At 66.5% G+C, this 10,510-nt stretch overlaps 1 protein-coding gene across 2 annotated transcripts; it reads left to right on the top strand.

The window, feature by feature from the left end:
• The first annotated feature begins 2,548 nt into the window (after positions 1-2,548).
• TBX1 (T-box transcription factor 1) lies at positions 2,549-10,282 on the top strand. 2 transcript variants are annotated; one of them, XM_087828705.1, is made up of 8 exons: positions 2,549-3,153; positions 4,388-4,763; positions 6,736-6,837; positions 7,678-7,849; positions 8,365-8,520; positions 9,147-9,214; positions 9,300-9,400; positions 9,742-10,282. In XM_087828705.1, the coding sequence occupies exons 1-8, from the start codon at positions 2,970-2,972 to the stop codon at positions 10,215-10,217; spliced, it is 1,635 nt and encodes a 544-aa protein (XP_087684831.1). In that variant the 5' UTR covers positions 2,549-2,969; the 3' UTR covers positions 10,218-10,282. The 2 variants fall into 2 exon arrangements, with proteins under 2 accessions (XP_087684831.1, XP_087684833.1); XM_087828707.1 differs by lacking the exon at positions 2,549-3,153 and having other exon boundaries at positions 4,291-4,763; positions 9,742-10,281.
• The last annotated feature ends 228 nt before the right edge of the window (positions 10,283-10,510 follow it).

Raw genomic sequence — 10,510 nt, 5'->3', positions numbered from 1 at the left:
GCCGACCGCCAGACCTCTGGTCCCCACCCTGTGCGACCGGCTGCCAGACAAAGCCGAGCCTCGGTTTTAGGGCCTGTAAAATGGTCTCATAGCACCCACCTCGCGGCCAGCCGGCGCGGCGAAATGCGGGCCTGGTGTTCGCTCTTCGTCCCAGGCGGAGGGACCGGCTGAGCGGCTCGGGCCGCGACCGCGCGCTCCAAGGACGCCAGCCCCGCGGCTCGCGACCCCCTGCCGTGCTCTGCCCTCCGGGCCCCCGCGAGCCAGGCCGCCTCCCTCGGGGCTATGGAGGCGCGGCCAGCAGGGGGAGCGAGGCGGAAGGGAGCCGCGGCCCGTCCAGGTGAGGGCAGCCGCACGGCCGGCGCGCGCGGGACGGAGTGTGCGGGGCGCGGGGCCGCTCGCGGGCGCGTTCTCTCCGGCTGCGGCCTGCGCCAGGGGCGGGCGGCGCGAGCGGCTAGGAGCTCGGGCGGTTTGCGGGGCGGGCGAGCGCGGCGGGGCGGGAGGGCGGTGCGGCCCCGAGCGGAGCGCAGCCCGGCGGGCGGTGGAGCAGCGGCTTGCCGTGGACTGGGAGGCTCGGGCGGCCTCGCGTTCGGGCCGCCTTGGGCTCGTGCGAGTCGAAGGCTCCGGGAGGGCCCGCGCGTGGAGCATCGGGGGTCGGGGGTGAGGCAGCCGCGCGGGGCAGCATCGGCAGCGGGTGCAGCGAGTTGCTCAGCAAACGGAGCAGCCCGGGCGGTGCCTCTCACCTCTTCCCAGAGCCCTGTGGTGAACCATGAAGAATTCTCTCTGCTCTGGAGCTTTTGACAAAACGGCCGGCCCGCAGGTCCCAGCTCGAGCAGGAAGGGGTTAATGAAGGCCCGGGAGGACCTCCTCTCCCCTCCACCACCTCTGCCGGGGAGGGTCAGGGACCTTAGGACAGTGCCCCAGGAGGCTGACCCCGAGTCTCCAGGAAGCCCCAGGGTTTTTCACTTTCACTTCTCCCTTCTTAGTATTGGTGTCACTCTGGGACCCATCTGGTCACTGCCTTCAGGTGTTCACCCAGATACACAATGAAGACTCCCCCAGGTTAGTAGGACACAACCACTGGCACCCCACATGCTGGGATAACGTGCATCCCAGATAATGCACGACTACATGCAGAAGCTCACCCCACTGAGCCCCCACACGGGGACCCACGCATGAACTGTGGGTGGGTGCAGCTACCAGCAAAATACACCCCCGGTAACACGGTGACACGGTACTGAACATCTCTGGGTGCAAACCGGCAGCTCTGGGCACACCTCCTGTAACACTACCACGACCTGCCTCCACTGATGCCCTCTCCCAGCTGGACTCGTACCTCCATCGGGAATAGCTCCTCCTGGGGTCCTGCTCATCAAGGAGGGACAGAGAAACCTGACTAGTCCCCATATTACACTCCTCCTTGGACCTTTCCCTGGGTCCCACAGGTCACTGTCACTGTCACAGCCCTGAATAACCACTCAGAGCTGGGGACATTCCCTGGCATCAGCTACCCTTTCCCTCCACAGTCCATAAAGCCTGGGGGGGGGGCAGGAAGGGGCTCAGTGAGCATGAGGTCACACACAGCACACCCCCAGTCACACAGCACTACCCACATGCTCACCCACTGCACTCTGGCTTCACACTCTTTCCTGGACCTCAGGCCCCAGAGCCAGTTGCTTCCCACTGGAGCCTAATCCCTGGTCCCCAGTTCCTGGGCTTTCCCTGCCTCCCAGCCAGCACCCCCGGCAGCCTAAGGTCTGAGGCCCCAGGATTGTAAAAACCCTGAGGGAGGCTACCTACCCCCTACCCCCATCCAGACAAGCACAGGCAAATTATGTGGTTGCAGGAGGAGAGGCCTTGGAAAGGAGGCCCTGACTGCCAGAGCCTCAGTGCAGGGCCAGAGAGGCTCCTGGGAGGCAGGGAGGCTTGACATCTTGCTGGGGAGACACTGGACAGGAAGGCCATGGATGCCTGATATGGTCAGAGGAGGCCGCAGAGGCAGTGGGTAGGGGAAGGCACAGACTAAGTCAGGCTTTTTCATCCCGGATGCCTGGGCCTAAAGGCCTTGAGGCCTCAGGCAGGCCTTGCCTCCGTCTGTCTGGCCTAACTGCCCCAGGCGAGCAGGCTGACTGCGGAGTGAGTGGCAGCGAGGGGCAGCGCACCACCGAACTGGGAGGCCAGAGCTCCCAGACGTGTCCTCAGCTCCCTTGGCCAGTCCAGGCCCCGCCCCCGGCCCTCCCTGCGCCTGGCCGGTGCGCAGGGAGGTCAGAGGAGCGGGCACTGCCCACCCTCCGGATGTATAAGCGTCCTGGCCAGAGGCGGGTGGTGCGCGCGTTTGCGCGTGACGCCTGGACTCCCCGGCTGAACAGCCTGGGCGGTGTCCCTCTTTGGGGTCCCAGCCACAACAGTCAATCGAAGGGGCATTTGCTGGCCTGGGCTCTGTCCTGCTTCGCCGAGGCCGTGCTGGAGCCTGTACTGCCCTCTCCTTACCCAGGTGCAGGGGCAGCCAGGGAGGAGGCGGCAGGAGGGGCTGAGGGCAGGGGCCGGGCCGGGCCCAGGAGGCCCCTGGGTGCTTCATCAGTGCCCCACTGCCTTGGGATGGGGCTGAGCGCTCCCGGGATAATCACCTTCCTTCTGGGGCTGTAGACGCTGACAGAGGGGACCTCGGCCTCAGCGGGAGCAGTGGGATGTTCAAGGGGCAGTGGTCATGGAGGTCCCCGGGAGCAGCGGCGAGGGGCCAGGAGCTTGAAAAGCAGAAGGGCCCTGAGCTCTCAGGGCGCCCCACCCGTCTGGGCCCCTCGCCTGCCACTGGCCCAGAGTGGGGGGCCGTGACGCCATAATCCCCTGGGTCCGGGCTAACGGCTGTGAGTGGCACCGCAGGCTCCCGCCCCCGGTTCCCGTGGGCTGGGCCGGCCTCGGTGCGGCTGGGTGCACGCAGTCGGAGGCGGCGCCGGCCAGGCCGCCGGGCGCCTATGGACGCGCGGAGCCCGCTGTCTCCCCGGGCCAGCGCGTTCAGCATCGCCTCTCTGGTTGCAGCAGAGGCCGCAGAGCGTACCGCTCGCCTGGGCCCCGGGTCCTCCAACCGGGCGAAGCTTCACCGGCTGCTGGAATCCCCGGCAGGGATGCACTTCAGCACCGTCACCAGAGACATGGAAGGTGAGCCTTCCCGCTGCGTCTACACGGACCCGCCCTCCAGATCCCCAGCCCCTGCCGCCGCGGGGAGCCCAGCGAAGAGGGTCGGCAGGGCTGGGGCACGGGGTGGGGACTAGGGGAGCTCCGGCAGGGTGGGCTCCAGGCTTCCAGCTCCCACTCCGGGGCAGAGGAAGGGCAGGCATCCTGCCCAAAGCGCGCGCACCCTCCAGCCCGGGGGTCATCTGTAGAGACCTGCACGCAGCTAGGCACAGGCCCAGAAGAGGGCCAGCGGAGGCCGGGCAGGACCAGGGGAAGGCAGCGGGGGGAGTAGCCCTGGGCTCAGAGGCGCGATGGAAGTGGCACAGGGGAGAGTGTGCGTCAGGGAACATGGGAGAGGGGCGAGCGAAAGAGGCGAGGCAGCCGGGCCGAGAAGAAACTGAGAAAGGGCAGGAGGCGCAGAAAACCCGACAGGAGGGTGGGGGAGAGGGGAAAGAGGAGGAGATCGATCGAAGGCAGGAACAAAAAGAAGGAAGGGAAGGGGGGTGTAAGACAGTCATTAAAAAAAAAAAAGAAAAACTTCAGGTTTTATTTTTATTTTTTTTTAAGAGGAAAAAACAATGAGTAACAAAGTCACAGAAGCGAGGGAAAGGCAGGCTGCGCAGAGAGCGCGCTGAAAACTAAAGGGGAAAGAAAAGCGCGGGACCTGACAGGGGAGAGGGAGAGGCAGGAACGCAAACAGAAATAAAGAACCGAAAGAGATAGTGGAGAAGGGACGGACGGATAGGAGGCAGCCCTTCTAGGAGGGAGACAAAGGTAAAAAAATAAGCTGGAAGGAGAGCCTGGACCGAGCAGGAGGAGTGCAGCCCGGGAGGGCGGCGGGGCGCGGGCGGCGGGCGGCCGGGCGCTCCGGGGAGCCGGTCCGGGCGGTCGGGGGGCCCCGGCGAGCAGCCGCGGCGGGCGGGCTGGGGGCCTGGGAGGGGGAAGGGGCGGAGGAGGGGCGCGGGAAGGGGAGGGGAAGGAGGCATTGTCTCGGCGGGGGGGTGGGGAGCGCGGGGCGGGGCGGGGCGGGGCGCCTCTTCGGGGCCGGCCCGCGGTGTGGGGCGGCGCGGCCCCGGGCGCGGAGCGGCGCCCGCCACTCGGCCCGGGGCGCGGGGTAGCGCTCACCTCGGCGGCGGCGGCGGCGGCGGCCCGCGGGTCATGATCTCCGCCGTGTCCAGCCCGTGGCTCACGCAGCTCTCGCACTTCTGCGACGTTGCAGCCTTCACGGCCAGCAGCCTGAGCAGCCTGGGGGCCGCCGGGGGCTTCCCGGGCGCCGCGTCGCCGGGCGCGGACCCTTACGGCCCGCGCGAGCCGCCGCCGCCGCCGCCGCGCTACGACCCGTGCGCCGCCGCCGCCGCCCCGGGCGCCCCGGGCCCGCCGCCGCCGCACGCCTACCCGTTCGCGCCGGCTGCCGGGGCCGCCACCAGCGCCGCCGCCGAGCCCGAGGGCCCCGGGGCCAGTTGCGCGGCCGCCTCCAAGGCGCCGGTCAAGAAGAACGCGAAGGTGGCCAGCGTGAGCGTGCAGCTGGAGATGAAGGCTCTGTGGGACGAGTTCAATCAGCTGGGCACGGAGATGATCGTCACCAAGGCTGGCAGGTCAGGGCGCCCCTCTCCCCGCTGCGACCCTCCCCACGTGGCGCCGGTCTCGGGCAGCGGGCTTTGGCCGGACCCGCGCGCGGGAGAATGAGAAGCGGGGTGGGGGGCTCGGCCTGGCCACCTGCGGGTCCCCCTCGGCGCGGGCCAGCTCCTTCGCTCTTCGAGTCCCGGCTCCAGCGACAACCGCCTGGCGCGCCGGGCCGCGGAGGGTACGGCTGCGGAGGCCGGGCAGGCGGCGGAGAGAAACCCGCGGACCTGCCGCCCGACCAGCAGCCCCAGGACGGGGCGCCGCCGGGAAGGGACCGGCTCGGGGCTCGCGGGGCTTGGGGGGAAAGGCAGCCGCCTCTGAGGGGCCTCGCCACCAGCCCGCTCCCAGTGGATCGCATCTCAAAGGAAACTCGGTCTTTGGTTTCCTAGCTTAGTCTATCCCAGCTGAAGACGGGGCAGCTGGGCAATTGTCGGGAAGAATTTAGGGGACAATTAAGACTCTCAAACGGTATGTTCTGTTCCGTGGAGGTGGCCACCCAGTTTTCTTAGGCCTAAATTCCGGGTGATTGTGGGCCTGGTGTGCCGCTGGGGCCCGCCGTCTTCCAATTGGCCTGTATTTGTTGTAAGGGCCCAGAGAGAAGAAGGGGAACGAGTTTTTCGATGCAACGGATTTGACCAACAGACAAAGGCGAGTGCCGGGCTGTGTCTAATGTACACACAGAGACACCAGCTCTGCGTCCGCCTGGCCAAAGGGAGCTCAGGGCCTGTTTGCAGAGCCTTCTGGTGGTTTCTGTTTCCTTGCTGAGGCCGTCCTCCCTGGGAAGCCTGGGGCCCTCGCTCCGCTCCAGCTCACTGGTCTTCTCCAGGCTCTCCTTGCCGTCCTGGTCCCATGCCCCCCACTGAGGACTGTGCCTCAGCCTCTGGTCCAGGCCAGCCCGGCAAGGGTCTAGGCACCAGCCAGGCTTCACCCCAGGAGCCAGCATTCTGCAGTACCCTCCAGACTGCAGAGGTGGGGTGGTGGGGTGGTGGTGGTGACAGGCCAGTCCAGGAGGGCCAGCTCTGTGCCATCTGTTTTCTGTCTACCGTCCACAGGGAGTGAGGGAAAGCTGTAGGAAGGACTGGGGGGGGGGGGGGGCAGGCCTAGTGCTATGCTCCAGGGTGCAGTGGCTGGCACTGTTGCCCATTGGGACAGGGCTGTCCTGCAGCCAGTGGCCCATCCTGGAGTGGCATAATGGCCTTTCAAGAGCCTGATCTGGTCATCAAATTGGAGTCCAGGGGAGTGAGAGTTAGGGACCATGAGGGCACAAGCCAAGTCCACCCTGAGTAGCTGTGTCTTGGGGTTATGGTGGGAGTCGGGGGAGTGGGGACTTGCATGTGTTCCCAAGGAAGGTAGGGAAACTCCAGCACTGGGCAGGAGGCAGGGCCTGAGAGCTGGGTCACAGTCAGGGCTGTGGGCTCCAAGGCCTTGGCTTCGCTGAAGGATTGGGGAATGGCCTTAGACCCAGCGGAAAGGGCAACCAGGACTCCTCGGAATCACACGGAATACCCCGGTTTCACTTTGTTTGAGCCGGGAGCTTAGATCGAGCAGGGGTGGCTCTGTTGAGGGCTGGGACAGGATCCTGCTGCTGGGGTGTTGCCAGCTGAGGCTAGCTCGGCAATTGCTAGGCTGGGTCTACACAGACAAGGGTGACAGAAGCAATTGGCTGAGGTTGGGGCGTGGAGGTTCAGTTCCAGTGCAAAGTTAGCCATTTTTGTGTTTAAAAAAGAGGGGCTGGGAGCCGCCCTGCTGCTCTTCTTGTCCTGGCTGGGCAGGGGCCTGGTCGGGTTAGAGCAGCTAAGTGAGGGGAGATGAGATGGAGGGACCAGGCCGCCAAAACAAACGCAGCAGTCGCAGGGAGGCTGTCCTTCCCCTGGCTGGTTAAGGTGGATCAACCCTGCCCTTCTCCATCTAAGGTGACCTGCTTCCTTGCTGTCCTGTCCCCAGGCGCATGTTCCCCACCTTCCAAGTGAAGCTCTTTGGCATGGACCCCATGGCTGACTACATGCTCCTCATGGACTTTGTGCCCGTGGACGACAAGCGCTACCGGTGAGCACCCAGCAGGACCTGAGAGGGTGCCCTGGGAAGCCATGAGTCCCTGCCCGGTGATGCCTTGGGTGCACTTACGACATTGGTAACTGGGTGGTCCCAGGCACCTGTGCCAGCTTCCCCACCAGCTTTCATGTCCTGTTCCCTCCCCACCATGTTGGACCCCAAACTAAAAAAAACCCCACCCACAGAGGCTTTCCAGAACTCCCCTTAGGAGGTCTTACAGGCTGATTACCTCCCCACCAGCTTTAGGCCCAAGGCAGCTCCCACGGAAGAGAAGGGAAGGGGGTAGCCCCAGCGCGCACAGCTCTTCTTTTCTTCCTGTCTCCTCCCAAGAGTTGAACGTGGGCACCTTGTCCCCTTCCTCCATCCCCAGGGAATGCCGGGTTCCAGAGCAGGGCAGGAAAGGTTGGAGAGATTATGCAGGGCGGGCCTTAGCTGCCCAGACAATTAACAGCAATTAATAAAGAGAACGTGATTTGCCCTGTGCCCCAGGCAGCCTGCGTGACCAAATCCGAGCTCCCACTGAGCGGGTGACACTAGAGGCGAGTAGGGAAGCCGGGAGAGGCAGACCCGGGTGCAGCGAAATGTGGCACTGGGAGCTCAGCCTCCCGCCTCCCTCCTCCGTGCTCGGATTCCTGCTGTCTTGTGTATTGGGGACAAGAGGGAGTTTTCCGTTTTCTCTACAATCCCTCTCGGAAAAGTTCCCAGCCCGTGTGGCAGCTGAAGCCTCGATTTCACCGATGGGGAAACTCATCAGAGGCACTTTCGGGATTCACTCGGCAAAGCCCTCTCGGTTCGCCCCCACATGATGTAACCCATGCTCCGGTGCCGTCCCAGGTACGCGTTCCACAGCTCCTCCTGGCTGGTGGCCGGGAAGGCAGACCCTGCCACTCCAGGCCGAGTACACTACCACCCTGACTCGCCTGCCAAGGGTGCACAGTGGATGAAGCAGATTGTGTCCTTTGACAAGCTCAAACTGACCAACAACCTGCTGGATGACAACGGCCACGTGAGCGACCTCCTTCCCCAGGCTACCACCCTGTTCCCCCACACCCCTGCAGGCCCTCCGGAGTCCCTGCTGACCAGAGCCAGAGGCAGAGCTTGGATCTTGGGGTTTGGATTAGGGATGGGCTGCAGTGCCGCCCCTCCAGCCAGAGGCTCACAGGGCCTGGTGGACCTCAGGCGCCTGGGAGAGGGTTCCTGATCTTTTGCTGGAGATTTTTAACCGGAAAGGATGGGGCGGTGTGTGGAAGTAGGTGCAAGAGGCTTTTAGGAATCCAGGCCGGTGATGTGGGTCGCAGTAGTTCTTGAGGACGTAAGGAAAGAGAATCTACGCCTCGATCTTTTGCCACTTGGAGGAGCGTTTTTCTCGGTGGTCCCCAGTCGGTCATAGCGCCAGCTTGGGCCCTGTGGCCAGGCCTCATTTTGGGAGATAAGGGTTTTGGCCAAGTTCTCTGGGACGTTCGCTGCCCATCCAGACCTCGGCTAATTTCCTAGCTCCTGCCTCGCCACCTTGTCTTCCAGATTATTCTCAACTCCATGCACAGATACCAGCCCCGCTTCCATGTGGTCTACGTGGACCCGCGCAAAGATAGTGAGAAATATGCCGAGGAGAACTTCAAAACCTTCGTGTTCGAGGAGACGCGCTTCACTGCCGTCACTGCCTACCAGAACCATAGGGTGAGGCCCTGAGGACCGCCACCTTCAACGCTTCTGGGATGGGGTGAAATTTTTAGTCCCTGCCTGGGGAACAAGGTTTGGACCTGCAAGTTGTGGGCCCCAGTGGAACGAAACCAGCAAGCAGCCCTACCCCCCCGAGGGCCTCAAGCAGCCCCCTCCCCTCTGCTGCAGGACGTCCCAGCCTCCTATCAGGTTGACCTTTCAAGCAGCAACTGTCAATGTGGCCTGAAAGTTTGTTTTCCAAACCATTCCGGAAACTCCCCATCAGGGGCCTGATCTGAGGTTTACCCAGATTCCTAGGGCGCCCCTTCGCTCTTCTCCGCTGCGGGGTGGGGGTGGAGGTGACCACATTCCCATCCCAGCCAGGGGCCTAGGGTCTCCATCTCAACCCCTTCGGGCCACCAAAGGGGTTCGTTCCCAAGAAAGGAGGCTCCGCAGACATCCCTCGCAGGAGAGAGGCACAACCTCCATGGGGGAGGGGCGGCTGCGGGCCGGGTCGAGTCCGCGGAGACGAGGGGAGCCCTTCCTGGAGGCGCCCCTCTGAACGCTCCCCATCTCCCCGCTGAGGCCCGCGGGGCCCCAGCGCTGGGACTCGAGCCGCTTGCCCAGTGCCCTCTCCCCCGCAGATCACGCAGCTCAAGATCGCCAGCAACCCCTTCGCCAAAGGCTTCCGAGACTGCGACCCCGAAGACTGGTGAGTGTCCTCCGAGGAGACGGCGAGCGCCGCCGGGCGCCTGCTCAGGGCGCCCCCTGACCCACCGCCTCCCTCCCTCCGACAGGCCCCGTAACCACCGGCCCGGCGCGCTGCCGCTCATGACCGCCTTTGCGCGCTCGCGGAACCCGGTGGCCTCCCCCACGCAGCCCAATGGCGCGGAGAAAGGTAGGGCCGGGGTCGTGGGATTTGGGCCGCGGCCCCGCGCGCGCCCCGCCCCCGGGAGGCGGCTGCGCCCGGCCTCGCCTCCGCCTCAGGGGCGCTCGCGGCCTTCCCGCCGCTTGCACAACGGCCGTGGCGGCGGGCAAGCGCGCACTCGCCCGCCCGGCCCGACGGCTGAGCCTCGCCCTGCGGCCCGCGGAGGGGCGCGGGCTTCCGGGGAGGGCCGGGGTCTCGGGCTGGTTCGCTGAGAAGGGCGGGCGGCCTAGCGCCCCCTCCTGCCGGCGGGGCTCGCCGCCGGTCCCCTCGGCGGTTCGGGCCCTGCGCTCACCCGTCGGCCCTTCTCGCAGACGCGGCCGAAGCCCGGCGAGAATTCGAGCGCGACGCGGGCGGGCCGGCCGTGCTCGGGGACCCGGCGCCCCCGCCGCCGCCGCCGCCGCTGCTGGCGCGCGTGCTGAGCCCCGCGTTGCCCGGGGCGGGCGGCGCCGGCGGCCTCGTTCCGCTGCCCGGCGCGCCCGGCGGCCGGCCCAGCCCTCCGCACCCCGAGCTGCGCCTGGAGGCTCCCGGCGCGTCGGAGCCGCTGCACCACCACCCCTACAAGTACCCGGCTGCCGCCTACGACCACTATCTCGGGGCCAAGAGCCGGCCGGCGCCCTACCCGCTGCCGGGCCTGCGCGGCCACGGCTACCACGCGCACGCACACTCGCACCACCACCCGGTGAGCCCGGCCGCCGCCGCCGCCGCCGCGGCCGCCGCCGCCGCCGCCGCCAACATGTACTCGGCAGGGGCCGCGCCGCCGGGCTCCTACGACTACTGCCCCAGATAACGCGGCCCGCGGGCCCGGCAGCCCCGAGGCCGCAGGGAACGCGCCCCAGCCCCGGGCCCCGCGGGTGCCCCGCTTCTCCAGCCTCGCAGCCGCGGCTTCTCCGCCCTCCGCCCAAGCGCTGTCGGAAGACCCGGTGCCCGGCCCCGGCGCCGCCGCGGCCCCTCCCCCCAGCCCCGAGGGCCGCGGGCCGCGCCGCCAGTGCCAAAGCGCCCGGTCAGCGCGGAAGGAAGTGATATTTATTGTTCTCGGGGAGACCGCGTCGCCCCGGCCCGGCCCGGCCCGCAGTTGCAGTG

This window comes from Miniopterus natalensis, chromosome 20 (genome assembly GCF_054644295.1).
Source record: "Miniopterus natalensis isolate mMinNat1 chromosome 20, mMinNat1.hap1, whole genome shotgun sequence".
Taxonomy (NCBI): domain Eukaryota; kingdom Metazoa; phylum Chordata; class Mammalia; order Chiroptera; family Miniopteridae; genus Miniopterus; species Miniopterus natalensis.
The sequence above is the reverse complement of the archived record's forward strand: the minus strand, read 5'-3'. Positions and strand labels throughout refer to the sequence as shown.

Coding starts and splice junctions, on each gene's coding strand:
- TBX1 (XM_087828705.1), top strand. CDS start 2,970: ATGGACGCGCGGAGCCCGCTGTCTCCCCGGGCCAGCGCGTTCAGCATC. Junction 3,154..4,387: donor CGTCACCAGAGACATGGAAG/GTGAGCCTTCCC, acceptor GCGACGTTGCAG/CCTTCACGGCCAGCAGCCTG. Junction 8,521..9,146: donor CTGCCTACCAGAACCATAGG/GTGAGGCCCTGA, acceptor TCTCCCCCGCAG/ATCACGCAGCTCAAGATCGC.